The sequence below is a fragment of the Mustela lutreola genome, chromosome 1 (assembly GCF_030435805.1).
Source record: "Mustela lutreola isolate mMusLut2 chromosome 1, mMusLut2.pri, whole genome shotgun sequence".
NCBI classification, from domain to species: Eukaryota; Metazoa; Chordata; class Mammalia; order Carnivora; family Mustelidae; genus Mustela; species Mustela lutreola.
Window position 1 is genome coordinate 272,962,562 of NC_081290.1, and position 27,783 is coordinate 272,990,344.

General features: G+C 44.8%; 1 protein-coding gene, 1 long non-coding RNA gene and 1 other non-coding gene across 10 annotated transcripts in view; 1 reads left to right on the forward strand and 2 right to left on the reverse strand.

The window, feature by feature from the left end:
* Window positions 1–8,620: 8,620 nt before the first annotated feature.
* On the reverse strand, window positions 8,621–12,296 carry LOC131822173 (uncharacterized). The gene is made up of 3 exons (XR_009350109.1): window positions 11,970–12,296; window positions 10,731–10,894; window positions 8,621–9,097 (listed from the first exon to the last, which is right to left on the reverse strand). It is a non-coding gene; the product is annotated as an uncharacterized LOC131822173 (long non-coding RNA).
* Window positions 12,297–15,975: 3,679 nt separating this feature from the next.
* Window positions 15,976–16,079, forward strand: LOC131822970 (U6 spliceosomal RNA). Its single transcript, XR_009350425.1, has one exon. It is a non-coding gene; the product is annotated as a U6 spliceosomal RNA (small nuclear RNA).
* Window positions 16,080–16,606: 527 nt separating this feature from the next.
* The window catches only part of AGBL2 (AGBL carboxypeptidase 2), a 43,556-nt gene continuing 32,379 nt past the window's right edge, over window positions 16,607–27,783 (reverse strand). For 6 of the 8 annotated variants that reach the window (XM_059142358.1, XM_059142394.1, XM_059142379.1 and 3 more), the window contains 5 exons: window positions 25,687–25,753; window positions 22,700–22,825; window positions 22,116–22,223; window positions 19,053–19,136; window positions 16,607–17,335 (listed from right to left, as the gene is read on the reverse strand). In XM_059142358.1, coding sequence (XP_058998341.1) covers window positions 17,162–17,335; window positions 19,053–19,136; window positions 22,116–22,223; window positions 22,700–22,825; window positions 25,687–25,753 — 559 coding nt within the window. In that variant the 3' untranslated portion in view covers window positions 16,607–17,161. Of the gene's footprint in view, window positions 17,336–18,661; window positions 18,748–19,052; window positions 19,137–22,115; window positions 22,224–22,699; window positions 22,826–25,686; window positions 25,754–27,783 lie in introns of those variants that run through there. The other 2 variants (XM_059142369.1, XM_059142417.1) reach the window with 2 other exon arrangements.

The window sequence follows — 27,783 nt, forward strand, 5'->3', positions numbered from 1 at the left end:
GTTGTCTTAATTAGGATTTTCTTTTTTCTTATAACCTTTTTTTTTTTTTAAGATTTTATTTATTCAACATTGAAAGAGAGATCACAAATAGACAGAGAATCAGGCAGAGGGAGAGGGGGAAGCAGGCTCCCTGCTGAGTAGAGAGCCCAATGTGGGACTCAATCCCAGGACCCTGGGATCATGCCCTGAGCTGAAGGCAGAGGCTTTAACCCACTGAGCCACCCAGGTGCCCCTGAACTACTTATTCTGATCAGAGGGTTGGGATATGTACTTTGGCTGATGCACAGGCCACATGCCTTCCTTTAGAGCTGAAATGCAGGTTAGATCTAGTGGGGAGCCCACCCAAAGTACATGATTGAGTGGCACAGTTTCCCTGAAAGGGAAATTGAGGTGCTGAAATCAAAGGAAAGACAAATGGAGTTGTGAGAGGGGCTGAGAAAGTGGTGACACCTTGCTGGGCCCTGGAGGCAGGTGGAGGAGGAGAAAATGCCAATGACCACTGGGCAGGGGTATTGTGTTTCTCACCACAATGCTGCTATGCGAATTACTGTGTAATGTGTCAGTGCCATCTTAGCTTTTTATTGCTGTTATAATACAGTATCACAAATGTAGGGGCTTGAAATGACACAAATTTATTATGTCCCAGTTCTGGAGGTCAGAAGTCTGAAATCAGTCTTACAGGGCTAGAATCATGCTGTTGCCAGGGTTGTATGGCTTCTGGAGACTCCAGAGGAGAATCTGTTTCTTTGCCTTTTCTAGTTTCTAGAGGCTGCCTGTATTCCTTGGCCCCTGGCCCCTTGCTCCATTGATCCAACCTCTTCTTCTTCAGAGCGCCTTCTTCTGATTCTGATCTTCCTGCCTCCTTTTTATAAGGACCCTAGTGATTTAGGACTCATCCAGGTAACCTCAGTATAATCTTTTTGTCTTGAGATCAGTAATTTAATATGTTTGTAAAGTCCCTTCTACCACAACAAAGAATCATTATTGAAAAAAGCCTTTTTGGGGCGCCTGGGTGGCTCAGTGGGTTAAGCCGCTGCCTTCGGCTCAGGTCATGATCTCAGGGTCCTGGGATTGAGTCCCGCATCGGGTTCTCTGCTCAGCGGGGAGCCTGCTTCCCTCTTTCTGTCTGCCTTTCTGTCTACTTGTGATTTCTCTGTCAAATAAATAAATAAAATCTTTAAAAAAAAAAAAAAAAGAAAAGAAAAAAGCCTTTTTTAAGTCGACTCCATGCCCAGCATGGAGCCCAACATGGGACTTGAAATTACGACCCTGAGATCAAGACCTGAGTCAGACACTCAACTGAGCCCCAGGCACCCCAACAAAGAATTGTTGACCCAGACGTCTATGGTGCTGAGAGTGAAACGCTCTGGTGTCAATGTACCTAATCTTTTTTTTTTTTTAAGATTTTATTTATTTATTTGACAGACAGAGATCACAAGTAGGCAGAGAGGCAGGCGGGGGTGGAGGGAGCAGGCTCCCCGCTGAGCAGAGAGCCCAATGCGGGGCTCAATCCCAGGACCCTGGGATTATGACTTGAGCCGAAGGCAGAGGCTTTAACCCACTGAGCCAACCAAGCACCCCTCAATGTACCTAATCTTAACAATGACAACAGCACAATCACATGTATGCCGCATAAGAATGCACAACTTGAATACTAAGCACATTTTATTTCAAACATCCTTTTTAGAGCCCTCACATATTTATATATAGAGAGACTCCTCTATATATTTTAAATTCTTTAATAGTTTATCCAAGTATTATATGGGTTTACTTTATAAATCTAAACTTTGGATTCACCTGCAATTTACTCTGGTATATATTGATTTTTTCCCCAAATATCTATCTACATGTTCCCCAAACTTGATTTTTAAAAAATTTTATTTTAAGTAAGCTCCATGCCCAGGATGGAGCCCAGTGTGGATCTTGAACTCATGATCCTGAGATCAAGACCTGAGCTAAGATCAAGTGTGGATACTCAGCCAAATGAGCCACCTAGTTGTCCCTACCAAAAACTCTTTTTTTTTTTAAGTTTTTTTTTTTAATTTATTTGAAAAAGATAGAAAGCACACAAGCAGGAGGAGTGGCAGGCATAGAGAGGGAGAAGGAGAAGCAGACTTCCCAGTGAGCAGGGAGTCTAACGTGGGGTTCGATCCCAGGACCCTGGGATTGTGACCTGAACTGAAGGTAGACGCTTAACGACTGAGCCACCCCGGCGCCCCTCTTTTATTTTATTTTATTTTATTTTATTTATTTATTTGACAGACAGAGATCACAAGTAGGCAGAGACAGGCAGAGAGAGACGGGGAAGCAGGCTCCCTGCTGAGCAGAGAGCCAGATGTGGGGCTCAATCCCAGGACCCTGAGATCATGACCGGAGCCAAAGGCAGCGGCTTAACCAACTGAGCCACCCAGGTGCCCCCCTACCAAAAACTCTTAATGAAGAATTCTTCCTCACTGATTTGAAGTGGCCCTTAATTATATACAATTTTTAATGCAGTGTGTCCTATTGTTGGACTTTCGTTCCCTCCCTCCCCTCCTCTGACTTTCCTTCTTTCTTTCCTTCCTTTCCTTCTTATGGTTGTTACTGTTTTCGTTGCTCTTCCTTGTTTCTTATTGCTGGACTTTCTTGTTCATTGGCCTATGTATCTATTTGTAACCTAGTACCAAACTGCTTTAAATATTGGAGACTATGGTTTAATATCTGGTAGGGTCAATCCCTCATTATTCTTTGCTTCCAGAATTTTCCATCTTTTTAAAGTTTTTCATTTGAACTTCAAAATAAGCTTGCCCTAGCAAATTTGTAAATTAGTATTTTTGCTTGAAATTTAAATTCACATGAAATTAGCATTTGAAGTTAAAGAGAATTGACATATTCATGACATTTAGTCTTCCCATACAAGAATATTTCCATATGTCAACACTTTTGTGTTCCTGGCATTTAACTTTTTTCTTCTTTTGGACATTTCACATTTCTGATTTCACATTCTAGTTAAGTGTCACTTTTTCTTTGGATTTTATTTATTTATTTGAGAGCGAAAAAGTGAGCACACAAAGCAGGGGCAAGGAGTACAGGGGGAGGGAGAGAGAGCATCTCTCAAGGAAGCTCAATGCTGAGTGGAGTGCAGAGCCAGACCTGAGGCTTGATCCCATGACCCGGAAACCATGACCTGACCAGAAACCAAGAATTGGATGCTCAACCAACAGAACCACCCAGGCCTCCCAAGTGTCCCATTGTTTTAAATGGATATTGTAAATGGGGTCTTTTACTCCACTGTATTTCCTAATTGGCTGCTTATATACATGAAAGATTTTAATTTTTTGGTATATAAATGTACATAGCTGAATCACTGAATTTTGTTTGTAATTGTTTTTCAGTTGATTCTCATGGGTTTTCCAATTGAGTTATATCATCTGCAAATATTATTTTTACTTTTACCCCCTTTACTGGAAATAAATATTTATTTCCCTTTTAAAAAAGATTTCTCTTTTTAAAAAGATTTTATTTATTTATTTGACGGAGAGAGAGAGAGAGATCACAAGTGGGCAGAGAGGCAGGCGGACAGAAAGGGGGAAGCAGGGTAAACTGCTCCCCCGCAGAGAGCGAAATATTTATTTCTTTTTAAATTTTATTTATTTATTTATTTTTAAAGATTTTATTTATTTATTTGACAGACAGAGATCACACGTGGCAGACAGGCAAGCAGAGAGAGAGAGAAGCAGGCTCCCCACTGAGCAGAGAGCCTGATACTGGGCTCCATCCCAGGACCCTGAGACCATGACCTGAGCTGAAAGCAGAGGCTTAACCCACTGAGCCATCCAGGCGCCCCTATTTCTTTACCTTATTTGTTTAATTGAATTGGAAATTAACTCCAGAACAATAGTAAGTAATAATGGTAACAGTGGACATCTTGTGTTTGACTTCATTGAGAATACTTCTTGTGCTTCCCAGTGAACATGAATCTAGGTTTTGAATTGAAAATATTTATGTTTGGGGCGCCTGTGTGGCTCAGTGGGTTAAGCCTCTGCCTTTGGCTCAGGTCATGATCTCAGGGTCCTGGAATTGAGCCCCACATCGGGCTCTTTGCTCGGCAGGGAACCTGCTTCCCCCTCCCCCTCTGCCTGCTTCTCTGCCTACTTGCTATCTCTCTCTCCATCAAATAAATAAATAAAATCTTTTTTTAAAAAAAGAAAGAAAATATTTACATTTTATCAGGGTAAGAAAGTATTCATCTCTTCAATTTTAGTGACTAATTTTACAAATATGAAACAGATGCTGAATATTACCAAAACGCTTTTTAGCATCTTTAGAGACAGTCATACGGTTTTTATGCTTTGACCTAATAATACAGTGTTGGCTTCCTAGGTGAAATCTGAAACTGGCCCCCAGTATTCCGAGGGTGGGGAGAGACCAAAGAAAGAGGTGGGACAGCCCAGGCTGGTAGATGGCAGTTTTATGAGGGAACTTACATGTGAAGCTTGTCTTGGGTGGCTACAAGACAAGTAGATCTCCACACCTGCCCACAAGATTTTAAAAGCCTCTGTAACGTGATGAAGAGGGCCCTTCTCTGTGGCATTCTTTCCAAAACCCCATTACTCCAGTCAAATCACAAGGAACGTATCAGACCCAATTTGAGGACCATTCTACAAACTGTCAAAGTCATGAAAAATAAGGAAAGCCCAAGGGCACCTGGCTGGCTCAGTCAATTAGGGCTCCAACTCTTGGTTTCGGCTTGGGTCATGATTTCGGGGTCCTGGGATGGAGCTCCAAGTTGGGCTCTGTGCTCAGTGAGGAGTCTGCTTGAGATTCTCTCTTTCTCCCTCTGCCCTTCCCCCTGCTTGCACTCTCTTTCTCTCTCAAATAAATAGATAAATCTTCAAAGTAGGGGCGCGTGGGTGGCTCAGTGGGTTAAGCCTCTGCCTTCGGCTCAGGTCATGGTCTCAGGGTCCTGGGATCGAGCCCCGCATCGGGCTCTCTGCTCAGCAGGGAGCCTGCCTCCCTTCCTCTCTCTCTCTGCCTGCCTCTCTGCCTACTTGTGATCTCTGTCTGTCAAATAAATAAATAAAATCTTTTTAAAAATCTTCAAAGTAAACTTAACGCATTAAAAAGAAAAAATAAAGTAAGTCTGGGAGACAATCACAGGCAAGAGGAAGCTAAGGAGACATGATGACAAAAATGCAGTATGGTGTTCTGGATGAGATCTTGGAAAAGAAAAAGGACTTTAAAAAGCACTGAAGTCAGGGGCGCCTGGGTGGCTCAGTGGGTTAAGCCACTGCCTTCGGCTCAGGTCATGATCCCAGGGTCCTGGGATCGAGTCCCACATCAGGCTCTCTGCTCAGCAGGGAGCCTGCTTCCTCCTCTCTCTCTCTGCCTGCCTCTCTGTCTACTTGTAATCTCTGTCAAATAAACAAACAAACAAAAAAAATCTTAAAAAAAAAAAAGCACTGAAGTCTGAAGAAAGTCTGGAGTTTAGTTAACAGTAATATACTGATGTTTTTCTGATTTTGACAGTTGGTCCACAGTAATGGGAGATGATGACATTAGGGGAAGCTGAAGAGTGAGGGATTTGTGGGAACTCTATTATCTTTGCGACTTTTTTTTTTTAAGAATTCATTTTTTAAGAGCACCTGAGTGGCTCATTCAGTTAAGAGTCTGCCTTTGGCTCAGGTCATGATCTCAGGGTCCTGGGATCGAGCCCTGCGTCAGGCTCCCCGCTTAGTGGGGAGACTGCTTCTCTCTCTACCCTTCCCCCCGCTTGTGATCTCTTACTCGTTCTCTCAAATAAGTAAAATCTTCCTTTTTTTTTTTTTTAAGGTTTTATTTATTTGACAGAAAGAGACACAGCAAGAGAGGGAACACAAGCAAGGGGACTGAGAGAGGGAGAAGCAAGCTTCTCGCTGAGGAGGGGCCTGATGCAGGGCCCGATCCCATTCCAGGACTCTGGGATCATGACCCAAGCTGAAGGCAGATGCCTAACGATGCCCAGATGCCCCATCAAATAAATAAAATCTTAAAAAAAAAAAGAATTTATTTTTAAGTAATCTCTATTCCCAACATGGGGCTCAAACTCACAACCCTGAGATCAAAAGTCGTATGTTCCACTGATATCAGAAATTGTTCCAGGGGCGCCTGGGTGGCTCAGTGGGTTAAGCTGCTGCCTTTGGCTCAGGTCATGATCTCAGGGTCCTGGGATGGAGCCCCGTATCGGGCTCTCTGCTCAGCAGGGAGCCTGCTTCCCTCTCTCTCTCTCTCTGCCTGCCTCTCTGCCTACTTGTGATCTCTCTCTGTCTAATAAATAAATAAAATCTTTTTAAAAATTGTTCCAAACTGAAGAGGTTATAAAAAGAAGAAAAATAAGAATATTTTCCCACTGGGCATTGTTACGTGTGGTGGTTTGCCTGGATCTGCTGCTCTACAGCCTACAAAGTTGGACAAAGTTGGCACCGGAGGTGGCAGAGCTGGAAGATGGGAAGGCCTGGATCCCTGAGGATGCCAGTGAGCTGCTGAATAAATTACCCAGCCCTGGAGCAGACCTGCATCCGGACCACTTATTTCTGTGAAGCAGTCATCTCATTTTATTTGAGTTTTGTTGTTGTTTTTCCCTTCCCTCTTGCAGATTGTAGATGAAATCCTTCTGGTTAAGAAGGGCAGCCAAGTGCACCGACTGGTGCACGGAAGTGGCCCAGGGGCTGAGGTGGGAGTCTGTGAGATGCAAAGGAAGGACTGGTGAGATCTGCTTGGAAATAGCACCAAGACCAGGTTCACATAGTGGGCTAGTATTGAGCCGAGTCTTTTTTTTTTTTTTTTAAAGATTTTATTTATTTGTCAGAGAGAGAGAGAGCGCAAGCACAGGCAGAGAGAGTGGCAGGCAGAATCAGAGGGAGAAGCAGGCTCCCTGCGGAGCAAGGAGCCCGATGTGGGACTCGATCCCAGGACGCTGGGATCATGACCTGAGCCGAAGGCAGCTGCTTAACCAACTGAGCCACCCAGGCGTCCCTCTTTTTTTTTTTTTAAGTTATTTATTTAGGTAATTTCTACACCCAACATGAGGTTCAGACCTACGACCCCAACATCGAGTCGCATGCTCTTCCACCAGCCAACTAGGCTTCCCAGCTGAGCCTTTTTTTATTTTTATTTTTTAAATTAATTTATTTATTTGAGAGAGAGTGAGAGAGCAGAGGGCGGGGGAGGGGCGGAGGGAGAGTGAAACCTTCGCAGACTCCTCACTGAGCATGGAGCCCCATGCAGGGCTCGATCTTAAGATCCTGAGATCACAACCCAAGCCAAAACCAGGAGTCAGACACTTAACTGACTGCACCACCCAGGTGTCCCTGAGTCTTTTTCAAAAGTTGAGATATAATTGACATATAACTGAGCTGAGTCGTGAAAGGTGACAGGTATTTGGGAAGTGGGCAAGGAGGGGTGGGCGTGGAGGGAGCAGGGAGAGGCCGTTAATGTTTCAGGTTCATAAAGAACAGGCAGAACCCAGAGCTGGAGGCCGAGGGAGCTGTAGGTCCATGTCGGAGATGGATAGTCCTGCAGAAGAGAGGTGTCCTGCAAGGGGATCAGCGTGACCAGATTTGCTTGGTAAGGGGCTCCCCTTGGCCGCTCTGTCAAAGAGGGTCAGGATCTGAAAGACTGGAGACTTGGAGACCAGGTTGAATAGTTTAGGACAACAGTGATAACCTGAAGTCCTCAGAAGGTTTATGGGAAGAGATTTCTGGATTTACTTATGAGGTAGAGTCCATAGGATGTGGTCTCTCACTGGATATGGAGGTGCAGGGGAGGGAGAAGTTATAAGCATGGTAAAAGCAAAGGTGGTGGTGGGGTGCCTGGGTGGCTCAGTGGGTTAAAGCCTCTGCCTTCGGCTCAGGTCATAATCTCAGGGTCCTGGGATCAAGCCCCCTATTGGGCTCTCTGCTCAGCAGGGAGCCTGCTTCCTCCTCTCTCCCCCTCTGCCTACTTGTGATCTTTGTCTGTCAAATAAAATCTTTAAAAAAATAAAAAGGTGTTAGGGAGCAAGATAGGGGGTATAGAGGGAGGCTCTGGTTTAAGAAAAAGAAAACAGAATAATTTCACTTTGCCATGTTGCCTTTGAGGTCCAGAAGGGAACTAGGTGGACATGGAGGGGAGACAGTTGAATCTAGTGGTCTGGGGTATAGGAGAAGCCTGACTCAGCAGCATCATGGCATACATGTGCAGAGGGCAGGTGTAGATCACCCAGGTAGGGCATGTGGAGGGAGAAGCCCCAGAACCCCGGCGTACATTCAGGGAGCTAAGATTAAGTGGTATTGCAGAAGACAAAAGGCCATATTTCATAGCAAGATGAGTATTCTAGAAGAGTGTTTGTCCAATAGAAATATAATGCCAGCCACATAGTTTTAATATTTTCATATCTATACTAGAAAAGTAAAAAGAAACAGGTAAAGTTAATTTTAAAAAAATTTTAAAGATTTTATCTACTCATTTGAGAGAGAGGACAAGCAGCGGGGGATAAGCAGGATAAGCAGAGAGAGAGGATAAGCAGGATAAGCAGACTCCCTGCTGAGCAGGGGGCTTGATCCCAGGACCCCAAGATTATGACCTGAGCCAAAGTCAGACAATTAACTGACGGAGCCACCCAGGAGCCAAAAGGTTAATTTTAATAATATATTTTATTTCACCTGAAATAGCCCCCCCCAATTATTTCAACATGTAATCAATATAAAAATGTCAATGAGATCTTTTACAGTGTTTTGTTTTGTTTTTTTCTTGTACAAAGTCTTTGAAATCTGGTATTTACACCTACTGCATCAGTTGACCAGCCCCATTCGAAGTGCTCCATGGCCACCTAACTGGACAGTTCCAGTGTGAGGCAGATCTAGGTTCAAATCCTCTCTCAGCCCAAATTTTCTCACCTGTGAAACAGGGTATCGTGGCTGTCTGGCATGTAGGGTAAAGTTCATGATGCATAGCAGTCCTCGAATCCACGGTGGTTTTTATGAAGGGAGGGGAGAGCTTTGTCGTGGGGGCGGTGGAGGTGGTAAGGAATGGTTGGACGTTTTGTGTTTTCTTCAAAGATGGTAGAGGCTTGGTATGTTTTTAGGCTACAGGGAAGTTGCTGGTAAAGAGGGAGACAGAGGAAAGAAGGGATAAAGCATTGTTAGAACATTTGAGAAGGTAACAGAGGGAGATGGAATTGAAAATTAGCCTTAAACCCTAGCTGGGCACTTTTCTTCTCTGAGAACAAAGGGAAGGAAGCCAGGGTGGACAGGAGCAATGCTCACTAATGGGTCCTCATTGCGTTCTGTATATAGAGTCCTCTCTGCACTGTGTGCATTTTCCCAACCCGTCCTGCCAGCTCCCCGAAAGGTGGGGCCTGCCAGTGATCCTGATGATAGCTGAGGAGATGGAGTCTGTGAGGGTAACTTTCCTACGGTCATAGAGCTTGTGGAGCTAGCGTTTGAACCCAGGAATTCTGATGCCAGAGTCTAGATCCATCTTTCTGGCAGAATGTTCCTTATTTTGGTTTTGCCTTGTGTTTCTTTATGATTAGATTCAGGGTATGGATTTCTGACCAGAATACTACACAAGTGATGCCTCCTTCGCAAGCATCACATCAGAAGGTGCGTGATGTCTCTCTGCCCCTCAGTGGCCACTCCGTCAAAGTGCGTCCAATTTCTCCAGTTCATAGTTAATCTTTTCCCTTTCAACTAACAATTTGAGTGGACACTTTCGATTGTATGTATGTATGTATGTATGTATGTACGTATGTATTTGAGAGAGAGAGAGGTCGAAAGAGAGAATGAGGGTGAGGGAAGAGCAGAGAGAGAGGGAGAAGCAGACTCCCTGCTGAGTGGGGAGCCTGACATGATGCAGGGCTTGATCCCAGGACCCTGAGACCATGACCTGAGCTGAAGTCAGACACTTGACCAATTGAGTCATCTAGGGGCCCCTCGAGTGGACACGTTCAAACCTCCTCCTGCTCATCATCATGTTCCCTCCCAAATCTAGCCTCCATGCATGATTCTTGTCCATTTCACGGTGATGGCTACAAAACTCCAGCACTCCCCAACACCCCCCATTTGGCGCTCAGTGACATTCCACTTGAGCAAGAGCCCTCCTTTCTCTCCTCTTTCAGGACATGAATTCACTGATTCTGATTTTTTTCGATGTGGTACAATTTATTAGTGCCTTAAGCATTTTAGTGCCTAATATCCCAGATCTGGCTGCTGGCAGCCCCTTCAAAGCTGGCTCCTTTATCTTATGACACGCCTCCTTTTTTTTTTTTTTTTTTAATACTTTCTTTTTGGCATAAAACAATGTTCCAGGCTCCTCCTCTCATATCTACAATGCCCCAGCCCTGGAATCAGCCATTTCTCTAAAACACTCTGCTACTGGGTTGCCTGGGTGGTTCACTCCATTAAGTGTCCAACTCTTGGTTTCAGCTCAGGTCATGATCTCAGGCTTGTGGGATCAAGCCCTGCATTGGGCTCTACACTCAGCTCAGAGTCACTTACGACTCTCTGCCTCTCTCTGCTTCTCCACCTCTCTCTCGCGCTCTCTCTAATAAATAAATAATCTTTTTTTTTTTTTTAAACCTGATTCTTTTTAGGGGGAAATGGTATTAGAGAACAAGATCTCATGGCAAAATGTGCTTATTGCTAATGGAGTGGAATTGATTTTAGGCCCTTTTTGCAGACAGAGCTGAATATACATGCATACACGTATATACACAATAAGAATGTACTCACCCATACATAGTCTAGAAATCATGAGTCCACACTGATGTCTCCAATTCCAATCCATTGTCACAGTTTTTGTTTCCCTCCATTAAATGTGTTTCTTCTTCCAGATTGAGAACCCCGACTCTTTTAACATCAACACCTGTATTCATTTGCTCAGTTATATGATACACCTAAAAGTTTCAGAATCATTTTGCTAATACCAGCACTAAACAAACCTACCAAAGATAGTTCAGAACTTGTTTGAATTTCTCTTCCCGCTCCATCCCAACAGCGGCCACCAGTGCCTTCTTCCCCACCACCTCCTAGCAAGGTTGTTTGTTGATGGGGTCAAGGTAATAGGGAGGGGCAGAGTGCTTAAGGAAATAGAGGGAGTGTGAACTAGTCCTGCAAGCGGGTGTGTGTGTGTGTGTGTGTGTGTGTGTGTGTGTGGGTAAACTTCAGTTTTCAGAAGCAGGAAGTTAGTTTCAGAGGCTGGACAGGATCCATGAGCTGGGGCCCCAGTTCACTTGAAGGCATGTTTTCCTGCAGCCATCTTGGCAGCCTGGGTGTAGGAGTAGCAGACAGATGGTTGGGATGGCTAGACTGATCCAACATTGGGGAACTACCAGGTGGATGTGGCAGAAGGACAGAGATGGAGAACTCCAGGGTGCTGGCAAGAGAGTGGCTGACATATGTGCCCGGCAGTCTGGGCTGAGTTGGGAAGGAAGTGAAGCCAAGAAGGAGAAAGGAGAGTCATTGGGGCTTGGGCTGGGCTGCGAAATTTCTAGTCACTGAATACCACCGTCTAGGAATAGCCAGTTCAGGGGACTGGAAGTACAGATGGCTTGGACCAAATCTGGCAGGGGGCAAAATGGAAGGGGCAGGACTTTGAGCAACTGAAGAGCCTTTGTTTCCCCAAGGAGCAGAGGCTGAGGGGGGGGACCGCCCTGGCTGAACAGAGAGGCTGTCCCAGTCACAATAGTGCCTGATCAACAGCTGTGAGAAATGTTCAAATAAATGTGATTTTGTAAAAATGAAGAGAACTTGGGGATTATTTCAGGACAGTCAATTTACTTTAAGGGCAGGAAACAGGTTGGGAGCTGTGAAGCCACTGTACTCCCTCCCCCAGCAGCCTGGGTGGGGTTCAGACCCAGGGGCTTTAAACTTAAGTTGATGGCTCTCTCTAACCCACTACCACATTCTGAAGCTAGCAGAATGTCTTCCGGACTGGTTTGTTTTAGTGCAGAACAAGTTCTGTTTTCCTACCTGGGTTTGAAGCAGGAGGGCAGGAATGGCGTCTGCTGGTGCATTCCTTCTGATGGATGGATCAGTGGGAAGAGTTTGTATCTTAGGGAAGAAGGGTCCCAGGGAGTCTGAATTTCCAAGTAGCGTTATTTCTTTTTATATTCTTGGGGATCTTCCTTTCTTTTGACTCTTATTAAAGCAAGCATTACTCTGGACATGTGGTGTAGGCTTTGTCACCAGAGCTTTGTCTGTAGATAGACTAATTAAAACAGTGCTGTTCCAGGCACCTCGATGGCTCAGTGGGTTAAGCGACTGACTTCCACTCAGGTCATGATCTGGGAGTCCCCTATCCAGTCCAGCAGCAGGCTCCCCCTCCCCTCTCATGCTCTCTTTCACTCTCTCTCAAATAAATAAATAAATGAAATTTAAAAGCAATCCTTTTCTGAACCCAGTTTCACAAGGAAGATTGTTTCTCACAGACCAAGTGACTCGGCTACACAAAGTTAAGCTGGAACCCACTTAAAGGGGAAAATTAATTCAGAGCTTCCTTTTATTTGATCAGGCAGCATCAAGGTGAAAAAAAGGGGACGAAGATGCTGGGCCTCATCAAGCATTAACAGAGGTGGGTTTATCTGCCCCAGGAATATTCCATTAAGAAATAGGTCCCTGGTGGAATGTAGCTCAGCTAAACCCAGCCATGCCTTATAGTTTGCCTTTGTAGCTTAAAGGACAGAGTAAGTTTTGTGGCATCAAAGGTATCCTGTGCAGAAAGTGCCAAGTCTCTGAGCTCTGGAAACACCTCTGCTATCCTAGGGAATGAAAGCACAACTAGTCTGAGAACAGCCTGGAAAACCAGAAGTAGCAGTTTTATTTCTGCAAAGCAGAGCCTTTTGTGTGGCATTTTTGCTGAAAGCTGGGATCAACATTGGTGACATCACTAAGCCAGAGATCACCAGTAGTATCGAGTGGCCAGGTACCAGGAGATCTCCAAAATTCTTACACTGTTTTTAAATTTTTAAAAAATTTTTTAAAGATTTTATTTTTTTATTTATTTGACACACAGAGAGAGATCACAAGTAGGAAGAGAGGCAGGCAGAGAGAGAGGGGGAAGCAGGCTCCCTGCCGAGCAGAGAGCCCAATGTGGGGCTCGATCCCAGGACCCTGAGATCATAACCTGAGCCAAAGGCAGAGGCTTAACCCTCTGAGCCACCCAGGAACCCCTGTTGCACCTTTTTAACGACAAATGGAAAAAACAAACATGCACCTAGATTTTTTTTTTCAAGGAGCCTGTATGTCCATACAGAGTTCCTGTATCTAATGTTCTACCACAAACTTAAGGGGAATGCTAACTGTCATCACCTTACTTGTTTGGAATTGTTTCTGCCACTTCTTCTTTTTTTTTTTTTTTTTAAAGATTTTATTTATTTATTTGACACAGAGAGATCACAAGCAGGCAGAGAGGCAGGCAGAGACAGAGGAGGAAGCAGGCTCCCCACTGAGTAGAGAGCCCGATGCGGGGCTCGATGCGGGGCTCGATCGCAGGACCCTGGGATCATGACCTGAGCCGAAGGCAGCGGCTTAACCCACTGAGCCACCCAGGCGCCCCTGTTTCTGCCACTTTTAAGAAGTGTCCCTTCTCCAAAGACAGAAAGGAATATTGACACAGGACCTCAATAGTGACCACATGGTCCCCAAAATAAGACTTCTAAAGAAAACATGTTCACCTTAAATCCGTCTTGAGTCTTAAATGCTATCTGTGACTATGCATTTAACTTATAAAGAAAACAGAGTATGAAATACATTATTTTTCCCTTTTCCGTTAAAAAAATATGTATATATTTTAATAATCTTTATGGGATTCAAACTCACAACCCTGAGGTCAAGTCACATGTTCTACCACTGAGCCTGCTAGGTACCACCCCCTCACCCTAACCTTTTTCGACAACTGTTGATTGTCAAGTTGATCTTGGTCTCTGACCTGACTAAAATGCTCTTTTTTCTACTTTTCCCTGATTCCATTCTCCTGATTCACTCTTAGTGATCAAGATGCTTTGGGTTGTTTGTCCTGTAGCATTTGTGATGTTCACACAGAATCAATTAGTTTATCATTTTCAACTTTCCAGCTCTAGGCACCCCTCACAGCTTCCTACCAATAGCACAATGAGGGGCACCTGGCTGGCTCAGTCGGTTAAGCATCTGCTTTCAGGTTCTAGGATCGAGTCCTGCATCTGGCTCTCTGCCCCACGGGGAGCCTGCTTCTCCCTCTCTTTCTGCCTGCTGCTCCCCCTACTTGTGCCCGCTCTCTCCCATTCTCTCTAATAAATTTAAAAAAAAAAAAAGGACAATGAGAAATGACTGGCATTCGGCTGCCAGAGGCTGCAGCATGTAAATACCAGGTGGGCGCTTCTTCCTAATCACGGGAGCAGGAAAGCTTGCCTCTCTTCTAAAGAAAACATGTAGCTGCTCCTTTGCAGGGCTGTGTGTTGAGCAGGGCTCAGCTCAAACCGCACCACTTTTTGGCAATTACCAGATGTGGAGGCTGTGCCTGAACTGCATGGATTTTCTCCTTTTGCCCCTTCAATATCTTAGCACCCAAACAACGTCTCAGCAAGCTTTCCCTCCGGCCCCCACCTCAGGAAGTTTTTTCCTTTCAAAAAGTACTTAAAGGGGCTCCTGGGTGGTACAGTTGGTTAAGTGTCTGACTCTCGACTTCAGCTCAGGTCATGATCTCAGGTTCGTGATTCTGAGCCCTGTGTTGGGCTCTGTGCTGACCATACAGTGAGCTCGAGATTCTCTCTTTCCCTCTCCCTGCCTCTCTCCCCACTCGTGCTCTCATTCTTTCAAATACAATCTTTTTTTTTTTAAAGATTTTTAAATTTATTTATGTGACAGACAAAGATCACAAGTAGGCAGAGAGGCAGGCAGAGAGAGAGGAGGAAGCAGGTTCCTTGCTGAGCAGAGAACCTGATGCGGAGCTCGATCCCAGGACCCTGGGATCATGACCTGAGCTGAAGGCTTTAACCCACTGAGCCACCCAGGTGCCCCTAAAATCTTCTTTTTTTTTTTTTAAGAATTAAAAAAAATCTAATCACAACCCCACAGATCTTGATTGCTTAAGCAGACAGAATTTCATCACTCCATCACTCCAAGTAGTCTAATGGGTGAAGTACAAAAAATATTACGATTCTATTCTATACATTATTACCAACTCACTATGACCAATCATCTCAGACCATAAAATCCTCAGTGTTGAATATAAAAGGGCATGGTTTATGAAAAATAAATTCCGGGATCGCTGGGTGGCTCAGTTTGTTAAGCGACCGCCTTCAGCTCAGGTCATGATCCCAGGGTCCTGGGACTGAGTCCCACATCAGGTTCCCTGCTTGGCAGAGAGTCATTTCTCCCTCTGAGCCTCCCTCTTCTCATGCTCTCTCTCTCTCAAATAAATAAAATCTTAAAAACAAAACAAAACAGAAAAAAATTCCCTAAGTTCTGAGGAAGAATCTGATCACATATTCTGATCTTTTAAAGATTAACTTATTTTATTTTTTAAGATTTTATTTAAAAATTTATTTTAGAGATAAAGAGAGTGCATGAGAGGGGGGAGAAGCAGAGGTAGAGGGACAAGCAGATTCCGAGCTGAGCATGGAGCCGGATATGGGGCTCAATCTCAGTCTTAGATCATGACCTGAGCTGAAATCAAGAGTCGGAGGCTTAACCAACTGAGCCACCCCAGCGCCCCTGCATATTTTGGGTTTTTATTCCAAAAATATCATCATACTGGGATACTTTTTACAAACTTTCTCCAAAATTATTTGAAGCAAAAACAAGTATTTCCGAACAACTTTCAATGGTTGGCCCTCAGCGGTTTGTAACTGTTTAGGGACTTGTCCTTGAAAGTTACCCTCTTAGGGACAAAGGTGGGGTTTTGGCTGTTTGCTTTCTAGATACTTAAAATGCTGGGTTTTCGGGTGTGAGTTTAGGTTTTAGCATGTGAGTAAGGTATGGAACAGGACAGGGCAGACACCTGCTTTGGCAGTACATATACTCAAGGAGATACAGATACTGGGAAGAGTAGCATGACCCCTGCAGAAGGAAGAAACGAACATTCGTGAAATGTTCCCTATTAGAAACCAAACCAGGGGCGCCTGGGTGGCTCAGTGGGTTAAGCCACTGCCTTCGGCTCAGGTCATGATCTCAGGGTCCTGGGATCGAGTTCCGCATCGGGCTCTCTGCTCAGCAGAGACCCTGCTTCCCCCCCCACCTCTCTACCTGCCTCTCCATCTACTTGTGATCTCTCTCTGTCAAATAAATAAATAAAATCTTAAAAAAAAAAAAAAAAAAGAAACCAAACCAAACAACAACAAAGAGCTTGGGCCGATATCATCACCTTGAAAAACATTCACGCAGTGTGTGAGGCGGGATGTGGGGTGGACAGTATTCAGGAGCTCTCTGAGCTATGTCCTCAATTTCTCTGTAAATTTAAAACTGTTCTCAAAATAAAGTCTATTAATTTAAAAAAAAGATGCAGACACTGGAATTGTGGACATGACAGGCTGCAATCGACAGACTGTGCTTGCTGCTCACGAGAGAGATAAAAATATAAAACACCCGTTCATGTAAGGTGATGCAGTAACAGATCAAAGGAAACAACTGGCTAGAGAGAAAGAATTTTAATCAATGGGCTAGAATATGTACGTAACTGTGTTGAACATAATATATGTCATACTAAACTCAGGCTAATACATGAATTGTTGTCTCTGTGTGGTAACACCTCAGCAGGAGCAAACCTGATAAATCACTAACTGACCATTCGGTGCTAAAAAGCTTTGATGCAACATTTTTTTTTTTAAATAAAGCACACTCCCAGAATATGTTTAAAATAGAATCTGAGCTCTTAAAATTGATTTGCGCATAATTTTAGAGAGAATGTCTATTGGTTAAAGTGAGGTATATCTGGGCTGTGGGTTCATGAGCACACACTTCAATTTCTGACAAAGGAAGCTTTTCTCAACATCATAATAAAATTTTACTTTATGAGAAAAGTAATCTAATGCATGAGGTATGTATCAGGAGGGCACGCAGGCAACGCAAGCACACAGCATAAGGTCAGTGCACAATGAACACGCCACACAGTATACTGTAAGTGAACGTAGCTCCCAGTCGTACAACTCCCCTCATTACAGAACGTGTCTCACCCAAAACGTGGCAGCCTATGGGTATGTGTATATGTGCAAGGATGGGTACACTGTCATGGCGGCGCGGCCCCTCCTTGCGGCAGGATATCTGTTCCTGGACCAGCTTGGCTTCATATCTGGAACTGGCTCTTGGCTGGGATTTGTGCTTCTCTTTGGAGAGCACGACACTGTGAATCCTGGCTTCTCTGTCTGTGCAAACAAGATATAAAAGTTGAGTCACTTTAGGTTGCTATTTCTAAAGTTACAGTTAGGGCTGGGTTGGTTTTACAAGGAGTTAGTGAGAAGTATTTGCATTTCCCCCCAAATACTGAAGCAGAAAGTAGTTGATGTTCCAGGGCAGAGGGGAGTCAAGCATTTGCCTTCAGAGAGCCGAAGAAAGGTCCTTAATGGCCCATAGTTCCATGACTGCATTTCATAAACTCTAAAGACATTACACAAAGAGAAGAACTTGATCTACAAAAGAGGAGATTGCCCCACTGATTGTGACTCTGCTTATTCATTATGTGAGTTAAATGCCTATGTCTCCGCTAGAGAAATGTTCCACCAGAGAATGGAGGTAGGGACACCTGGGTAGCTCAGTTGGTTAAGCGTCTGCCTCTGTCTGCCTTCTGCTCCGGCCATCAACACAGGATCCTGGGACGGAGCCCTGTGTCAAGTTCCCTGCTCAGTGGGAGTCTGCTTCTCTCCGTGCCCCTCCCCCTGCTCATGCTCTCTCTCTCTTAAACAAATAGAGAAAATATCAAAAAAAAAAAAAAGAAGAAGAAGAAGAAGAAGAAGAAAATGGAGGCAAAGGTAAAAGCCTGGATGGCATTCCCCTGCTACATTGGGTTTAACTGAATCCCTGGTTGCATGTTGCAGCCTAACTGGCAGGTTCTGAGGATGGGTGGGATGTGGCTTGAGCAACATGGAGACCTCCTGTAGTGAATGCCTACAGGACGTTGAGGGGGGGGCGGGCCCTTCAGTGGGCAGCTCGAGGTTCACCTGCCTGTCAGGGCAGAAATCCTCCTTGATTTGAATTTACCTACACCTGTCTTCCCACTGCTCTCCAGGCTCTGTGATGCCATGGTTATCGCACTATAGATCTTTCACCCCTCCTAGAGGATGGCTGCCTTAAGGGAGGGATCCTGTCTCAGTCCTCAGGGATCCCGCATCTTGGAGGGTCTCCAGAGGATACTGACGGATATATGGGAGCACGGATCTGAGAAGTCCCGAACAGCAGCCTTGGGAAGACAGCAATGACCTCCCCATGGGAGAACTGTCCATTTTCTCTCTGGTAGACACACGTGAGTCCAGGGGTTCTCAATCTTTGTTCCCCCAGGGTTCACATGAGCCACACCCTCCCACAGACTCCCCAGGGCTCTCTGGCATGACAGCTTCTTAGCTGTTTCTCCACCTTTTTTCCCTCCTTCTCAGGAAAGAAAATGCAAATGCAAATGAGCAAGAGGGATGTTATTAGAGGGATGAATACAAGCTCATTCTAACTTACTCCTTTAAAAAAGCAAATCATTCACAAACCTCGGTATGGAACACGCTCTGGTAACTGTGGGCGTGAGGCACACCTCATGATGGATGGCGGCACCCCGGGTTCTTGTTAACATCTCCTAGGGTCGAGAACCACTGCGTTATTCACTATCTGCTGCCACGGACTTACAGAGTGACAGCTACCTAACAATCGTTCGCTAAAATGAAACTAAATTCTCCAGGGCTAGAGGTAGGATTCCTCCCGTTCCTGCGGCACCTTGTGGGCTGTGTTCCTTGACGGTCGGGTGGCTTAGATGTTCACCTGAGCGGAGCAAATCCTAGGAGGTGAAACTGTGGGCTGTGGCTCACTCCCCCTCCTGATCATGTCACACACTTGAAATCCAAGTCGGATTAGCTGCTGGCATCCACACAGAAGGGGAAATACCTGCATCCTCTCTTTATTCTTCGTCAGAATCAAAGAGGTCATCTTCGATGGGTCCAGGGAGCTGCCTTTGTCTCTCCCATGTAGCTGTGGCGGAGACAAACGAACACATTTTCAGTAACGTTTCCACTTGCACAAATGTCACTACATAGAATAGACACTGACAGTTTTTATTCCTGCGTGATAAGTCATCACAGTACTGTAACACTAAAAGAGAGGCAAGCCACAGAGGAATAATTATTCAAGGAAAAGCAGGAAACTAATATTCATGGAGTTGCCTACCATATGGCAGGCACTTGACACACAGTTTTACATCGAACTTTCTCAACAATGTTTATGATGCATGTATTATTACCCCAATATTTTAGATACAGAAACCAAGTCCTGGAGTGGTTAAGTAGCTCATGAAAAGCGATAATGAGGCTGGAATTTGAAGTCGAGACAGACTTGAAAGCTTTGCTCTTGCCGCCATCACACTAGACACTGAACAGCGCTCAGTGCGGGCTGTGCTCTGTGGGGGTTCCTCAGTGTAACACCGTGGGACCACTTTAGATCCCTGTGAACCAAGGGTAGTATTTGACTTGAGAAGGGCCTGTTTCCCACCCTATCCACTAAGAGTTATCTACTAGTATACCAAAACTTAAAATTTTTTTAAACTTTTTTATTTTTAGTGATCCCTATGCCCAACATGGGGCTTGAACTCATGACCCCAAGATCAAGTGTGGCATGCTCTTATGATTGAGCCAGGCCAGGGGCCCCACCAAAGCTTATTTTTATACATAAAAAACCCAAAGGAGCACCTGGGTGGCTCAGTCGGTTGAGCGTCCAACTCTTTTTTTTTTTTTTTAAGCTTTTTATTTATTCGAGAGAGAGACACACAGTGAGAGAGGGAACACAAGCAGAGGGAGTGTGAGAGGGGGAAGCAGGCTTCCTGTTGAGCAAGGAGCCCGATGCGGGGCTTGATCCCAGGACCCTGGGATCACGACTTGAGCTGAAGGCAGAGGCTTAACCCACTGAGCCACCCAGGCGCCCCGAGCATCCAACTCCTGATTTTGGCTTAGGTCATGATCTCAGGGTCGTGCAATCAAGCCCCACATCAGGCTTTGCGCTCAGCAGGGACTCTGCTTGAGAGTCTCTCTCTCCCTCTCCCTCTGTACCTCCCCTTGCTTTCTCTCTCTTTCTCTCTCAATCTAAAATAAATAAATCTTAAAAAACTCAATCCAGCAAGGGTTTTAGAGCCACACAATTCCAAAGTACTAAAAATGACAGGGCACTTTTCCTCATCCTACTCTGTGATATAATTTCCTGCTTCCTTGTTAAAATCTCCAGTAGACTCCAAGGTCCCTAAGGCAGAGATAGTGTTTTGTTCAGTGCTGCACTCCCAGCACTCAACAGCAGGTGAAGCATGTAGTGGTAACACAGTTCAATTTGTTGACCAGAGGGATAGACAGAGGATGCAGCAGCCTTTCTTATGTTCTAGGTGTAAAATCACAAATCACCAGTGGCTGTTAGACTTCAGTAGTGTCTAATCCAAAGCAGTTTTAATGTCCCCAGTAATTTTAAGATTTCCCTGCTCCTGGTGACATTGACAAGAGGGTGACATAGATGGAGGCCTATTGTATTCTTCAGCCGGTGGAAGGGACCTGCTAATTGGAAAAATCAGAGAACCTGCAACAAAGAGTCCAAGATGGAACAGGATAGAGAACTCAGAAATAAACTCATACATATATAATCCATTAATTTTTTTTTTATTTTTTTTTAAAGATTTTATTTATTTATTTGTAAGAGAGAGAGAGAGTGAGAGCGAGCACAGGCAGACAGAGTGGAAGGCAGAGTCAGAGGGAGAAGCAGGCTCCCTGCGGAGCAAGTAGCCCGATGTGGGACTCGATCCCAGGACGCTGGGATCATGACCTGAGCCGAAGGCAGCTGCTTAACCAACTGAGCCACCCAGGCGTCCCCCATTAATTTTTTATAAAAGAGCCAATATATACAATGGGGAAAAGATGGTCTCTTCAATAAATGGTATTAGGAAAAATAGATATCCACATGCAAAAGAATTAAACTATACCCCATCTTGTACCATACACTAAAGTCAACTCAAAATGGATTAAAAACTTAAACTGAAGCCCCAAAACCATAAAACTCCTAGAAGAACACTGAGGGGATAAGCATCTTGATATTGGCCTTGGCAATGATTCTTTTGGATTGGACACCAAAAGCAAAAATAAACAAGTAAGACTACATCAAACTAAAAACTTCTGCACGGCAAAGGAAATCATTAACAAAATCAGAAGGCAGGGGTGCCTGGCTGGCTCAGTTGAGAGCATATGACTCTGTGAGTTCAAGTCCCATGGTTGGGGTAGAGATTACTTAAAAAAAAAATTTAACCCTGGGGCACCTGGGTGACTCAGTGGGTTAAAGCCTCTAACTTCAGCTCAGGCATGATCCCAGAGTCCTGGGATCGAGCCCCGCATCGGGCTCTCTGCTCTGCGGGGAACCTGCTTCCCCCTCTCTCTCTGCCTGCCTCTCTGCAAACTTGTGATCTCTGTCAACTAAATAAATAAAATCTTTAAAAAAAATCTAACCCCCCTAATAAAACCAAAACCAAAAGAAAACCTATGGAATGAGAGAAAATATCTGCAAATAGTGTTATTCAGTTTTCAAAAAGGAGAAAATCCTGCCATTTGTGACAACATGGAGGAACCTAGAGGGCATTATGCTTAATGAAAGTGGCAATAGAGAGATAAACACCACATGGTATCACTTATGTGTGGAACCTAGAAAAAAAAGATCAAACTCATAGATACAGAAAGTAGAATGGTGGTTGCTGGAGAGTGGGGGAAATAGGGAGAAGACGGTAAAAGGGTATAAACTTTCAGTTATTAAAGAAAAAAAGAGTAATTACTCGAGGTGGTAGATGCGCTAATTAACTCAGGTGGGAACCCTCTCATGACGCGTAAATATATCAAATACCACATTGTACACTTTAAATATATTACCCAAAAAAAGTTCTGATAGATTTTCCATGAAAGAGTTTAAAAAAAAAAAAGCAAGCAAAACTACTACCTCATTCAACCTTGGTTTTTCATTTCGCATCGCGGAAGAACTGGCATTCTCTGAATTTCTGAAAAAGGTAGGCTGCTTTTGCAGAGTAGAAGCAAACCCTGCCCTTTCCTGGAGGGATTGAATGCAAAGAGAATATTTTCAACTGATCCATTGCAATTACTCTACCCAATTCACTCAACAGTAAAACTTCCATGTCTGAAAGCATTTTCATCGTTAGGAAGCAGGGGACGTGGAGTGGGGATGGTAGCTGGGAGGAGACTGGGAAGGAGCCCAGCCTCCTTATACTGGATGAGGCCGGACACCCCAGCTACCCAGCAAGCCTGGACTGGCTCCAGCCACCATTGCTCCGGTAACCACCATGGTCAAAACCCATGCCAGAGTGTACTACAGAATCGGTGGGCCACGGCTGAGATCTGCTCAGAGATGTCCAGAAGACTCATGGAAGAGCTCTGAACTCAAATTAGCTTCCTTCTACCCCATTCCCCATTCCCTTTGGTTTAGAGTAAACTTTATCTCCTTGTCCTGCTCCCTCCATGGAATGCTCTTTGACCAGAGGGTAGAGGTAGGCAATAGAGCCTTCTTACCGGGATATCTTCCGTTAACTTTAACTCCCTCATCAAATTATTTTTCTGATACTGTTCATTTCGCTGTTTCCTCGTCTGAAGTGGCTTCTTTTTTTTCTTCTTATACATCTTCTTTTTTTGATTCACCTATTCCAGAAAGCACAGAGAAAGTCGTCACTGGGGATTCCAGAAATAAGGGCACCCACAGGGAGACCGCTTCTACCCGACACTCAAGCCACAACCGCTGACCCAGTACGTGGGCCCCGTGGTGTTTGTAACTGAACAAACAGTTCGGTTACCTCTGTAGCAGAATCCACTCCCCATTTAACATCCCCAAATCCTACTACTATAGGCATACTGCCAAAGGGGCACCTACACCAATAACCACGTATCTGTTTTTCACAACATAAAACCAGATTACTTATGGCAATAATGTCAGCTACAGATAATATTATTAAGTGTGTGGTTAAAAGATTCAGTTTGGCTGGGGCCCCCGGGTGGTTCGGTCAGTTAAGTGCCCAACTCCTTTAGCGCTAGTCGTGATCTCAGGGTTATAGGATTGAGCCCCTTGTTAGGCTCCATGCTGGGTGTGGAGGAGCCTGCTTAAGATTCTCTCCCTCCAGGGTGCCTGGGTGGCTCAGTGGGTTAAGCTGCTGCCTTCGGCTCAGGTCATGATCCCGGGGTCCTGGGATCAAGTCCCACGTCGGGCTCTCTGCTCAGCAGGGAGCCTGCTTCCCTCTCTCTCTCTGCCTGCCTCTCTGTCTACTTGTAATCTCTGTCTGTCAAATAAACAAATAAAATCTTAAAAAAAAAAAAAAAAAAGATTCTCTCCCTCCAGCTCCCTCTGGCTCTTCCCCCATGCCTCACCCCTGCTCACCCTCTCTCTCCCTTAAAAAAATTTTTTTTTTTAATTTAAAAGATTCAGTGTGTAAACCTGGTAATTCACAGACCTGTACCCCTGGGGATAAAAATATATGTTTATAAAAAATAAAAAATTAAAAAAAAAAAAGAAAAAAAAAAAGAATTTCAAATCTCAAAAAAAAAAAAAAAAAAAAGATTCAGTTTGGCTATTACCGTGAGGTGGCTTTACTAATTAAGCAAGTGAAGCTCAGGACCAATTATCTGGGGACCTATGGTGTGGTGAAGCTTATATTGATGTTGTAAATCCAGCTGAAAAACTTACAGGGTCCGATCTGATTTGGCTGCCTCCACCTGACTCAGCTTCCAGCTCAACTTATGATGGAGCTATTTCTTTCTTTCTTTCTTCTTCTTCTTCTTTTTTTTTATGATGGAGTTATTTATTTTTTTTTAAATGATGGAAATATTTCTTTCTTTTTTTTTAAGATTTTATTTATTTATTTGACAGACAGAGATCACAAGTAGGCAGAGAGGCAGGCAGAGAGAAAGGGGGAAGCAGGCTCCCCGCTGAGCAGAGAGCCTGACACGGGGCTCAATCCCAGGACCCCGGGATCATGACCTGAGCTGAAGGCAGAGGCTTAACCCACTGAGCCACCCAGGAGCCCTCCGATGGAGATATTTCTTAATGCAACTAGGAAATCATGTGCATAACAAACTATAACAAATATTTTGTTGTTTGTAAAGCTTTTATATCATCTACATAAGAAAAAGCCTGTGAATAAGATGGGACAAAATACAATATATGGAAGTATTAAAAACTATCTACAACTACATGAACAGAGAAACACTTTTTAAAAATGTATGGGTCAGGCTGCCTAGATGGCTCTGTTAGTGGAGCATGCAATTCTTGATCTTGGGGTCATGATTTCGAGCCCCATGTTGGGTATAGAGAAAGAAGTATAAAAATAAAATCTTGAATAAATAAATAAGTATGGGTCATTTTTAACAACCCCTATTTCTTTTTTCTTTTTTTTTTTTTAAGATTTTATTTATTTATTTGACAGAGAGAGAGATCTCAAGTAGGCAGAGAGGCAGGCAAAGAGGGAGAAGCAGGCTCTCTGCCAAGCAGAGAACCCGATGTGGGGCTCGAACCCAGGACCCTGAGATCATGACCCAAGCCGAAGGCAGAGGCTTAACCCACTGAGCTACCCAGGTGCCCCAACAACCCCTATTTCTTAAGATGGTTTTCACTTTTAAAGTTTTTTTTCATTTTAGTGAACTTTGTAATAAACATGGAATCCTCACATTTTTTCCCTTAGATTTTCCCCCAGATTTTTTTTTTTTTATATTTTATTTATTTATTTGACAGAGAGAAATTACAAGTACACTGAGAGGCAGGCAGAGAGAGAGAGAGAAGGAAGCAGGCTCCCTGCTGAGCAGAGAGCCCAACGTGGGACTCGATCCCAGGACCCTGAGATCATGACCTGAGCCGAAGGCAGCGGCTTAACCCACTGAGCCACCCAGGCGCCCCCCCGCCAGATTTTTTAAAAAAGGATTTTATTTATTTATTTGACAGGTAGAGGAGACACAGTGAGAGAGGGAACACAAGCAGAGGGAATGGGAGAGGGAGCAGCAGCCTCCCCACCAAGCAAGGAGCCCAACTCGAGACTTGATCCTAGGATCCTGGGATCAGGGCCTCAGCCAAAGGCAGATGCCTAATAACTGAGCCCCCTAGGTGTCTCTTTCCCCTAGATTTTTAAAAGGAAATTTATAAAGGCAAAATGAAAGATTCTAGGGCAGGGTAACCAGTTAGGATACCACTGCTATATTTCCTACATATTTTATTTTATTTTTTAAAAGTATTTTATTTATTTATTTTGGCAGAGAAAGAGAGAGAGAGAGAGCACAAGCAAGGGGAATGGTACGCAGAGGGAGAAGCAGGCTCCCTGCAGAGCAGGAAGCCCCATGTGGGGCTCAATCCCAGGACCCTGAGATCATGACCTGAGCTGACAGCAGAAGCTTAACCGACTGAGCCACCCAGGCGCCCCTTTTCTATAGATTTTATCTGGGACGTTCCACCAAATTATCCCGGAGGGTCATACTTTCCTTACGGCTGCTCCTTCCTGGGGTGATGTTCTATCCCATCTTACCTCCTGTGCTATGTTCAGTAGATGAACAGGGAGACCATCCGAGAGGGAACTGTCAGAACCACTGGTGCTGTTTCCAAAAGGAGAGAGGAAAGGGAAATACCTGTTATTAATATCTAGGAAGGGGAACATTTAGCAGACTGGCAGCATGGGATTAGGACATCCAGTCTGCTACTTGCCCCCAATGCCTGCATTTCGATGCCTAAGAATTCTTGACAGGCATGTTTATTCATTCATCCTGGATGTGTCCTGCATTCCAGGCAGCGCATCGAGCACAGAGATGAACGTGGCAGAGCCCCTGACCCTAAGGACTTTGCAATCTGTGTGGCAAAATAAATATTGGCCAGGTGGGCCAAGGTGCCCTAGGCAGCAACAGTGAGAGGCTGGAAGATTCTTAGTGTGCAGTCCCAGGCAAGACCAGGGGACGATGATTTGTTTGAAAGCAGGGTTTCATTCATTCCTGTCTGGCCAGGACCAGTTCAAAGAGCAAGAATCCTACCAGGTACTCTTAAAAACTGTGTTGAGGGGCACCTGGGTGGTTCAGTGGGTTAAGCCTCTGCCTTCGGCTCAGGTCGTGATCCCAGGGTCCTGGGATGGAGCCCCGCATCAACCTCACATTGGGCTCTCTGCTCAGCAGGGAGCCTGCTTCTCCCTCTCTCTGCCTACCTCTCTGCCTACTTGTGATCTCTCTGTCAAGTAAATAGATAAACTCTTAAAAAAAAACAAAACTGTGTTGAATACACACATAAACATATTTGATAGCAAGGAATCTGTAGGTTGGGGACCAGAGGCATCACTTTCATCACCCCAATTCCTGCTTCAAAAGTTGCAGATGCATGTCCGGACTGACCTAAAGTCTTCCCTCACAAACGGTCCCTGCAAAGGCTGTGATGAAGAGGGCTCAGATAATCCACCTTGCTGCCTTCAACACATGCATTGTTCAAGTGTCACATTGTATCTTCCCTTTCCTGGAGTGTGGCTAGCTAGAACTGGGAGCTGTGCTCTTCTACACAGTCTCCTTACGTTAAAAAAAAAAAAAATCACAAAACTCAGATCTCCTGGGAAAAGATGGCATTTCAAGTCATTCTTTTTCTCACACCTTTCATCCTGTTCACACTCCTCCTCCCTCTCTTCGGTGCACAATGAGGAACCCCACAGTAAGACAGCAGGAAGAAAGCCCTCTCTTCTCTGATCTAATTCCCCATTCTGTGTTCTCGAAAGGCTTTTCTAGTCTGAATAGTAAGCCTTTGAGGCCATTGGATAATAGTCTCTGAAGTCCCTTTCAGAGATAACAGAAGACTTTAATAAACAGGACAAAGCATTAGATACAGTATGCCCCAGAAAATGTTGAAGACTGTGTGGGTGCACACACAGGGTTGGACATTCACAGTCTGCTTTTCTACGTCACAGTGAGAATGGGCGAGTGGAGCCCCGTGGAAGGTTCTGATAGCTGACTTCCTGATGCAGATGCTGGCAAACTGGTTTCAATCATTTTTAACTTGCTGTGTCAGAGTACCCCTGCTAAGCCGGCTAGAATGCAGTCTCCCTGTTTCTGAGTTGACTTCCCCTGGGCTCTATCCTAATTGGTTGACATGCAGGGGTATTTTGTTTTTGAGGCTGAAAGAGCAGCGTGGTTTGTGCAGTGGTCCCTGAGAGCGAGGCAGAGAATTCTGGGAAAGTGGAGGAAGCAACATAGCTAATGGACACCCTGGCTCGCCTGACGCTCTGATTTAAGGTTCCTAAGAAGACATTTGGGAGATCCAGCCAGCAGAACTACTCCAGGGCCCAGATGTCCATCCATGTGCCACATAGAGTAGGACAGACAGCCAGTCCCTTTGCCCTGCCCACTGCGGTCTACAGCGCCTCCTCTGGAGGAGGACTGCCATGTCCAGCCCAGGAACCTGAAGGAGGGCAGCCAGGGCAGGCTTGGGGCACCTTGGCCAGTAAGCTGGAGTAGAAGGGGTACTTGCATACCTGTGAAACACCCACCCACCTGAGAGCTTCCTAAAATACTTGTGGAGATGACTATGGTGGGGGTGATATCCTACACACTAAATAAATTCAACAAATATGTATTGAGCTCTCCCTATGGGCTGGGTA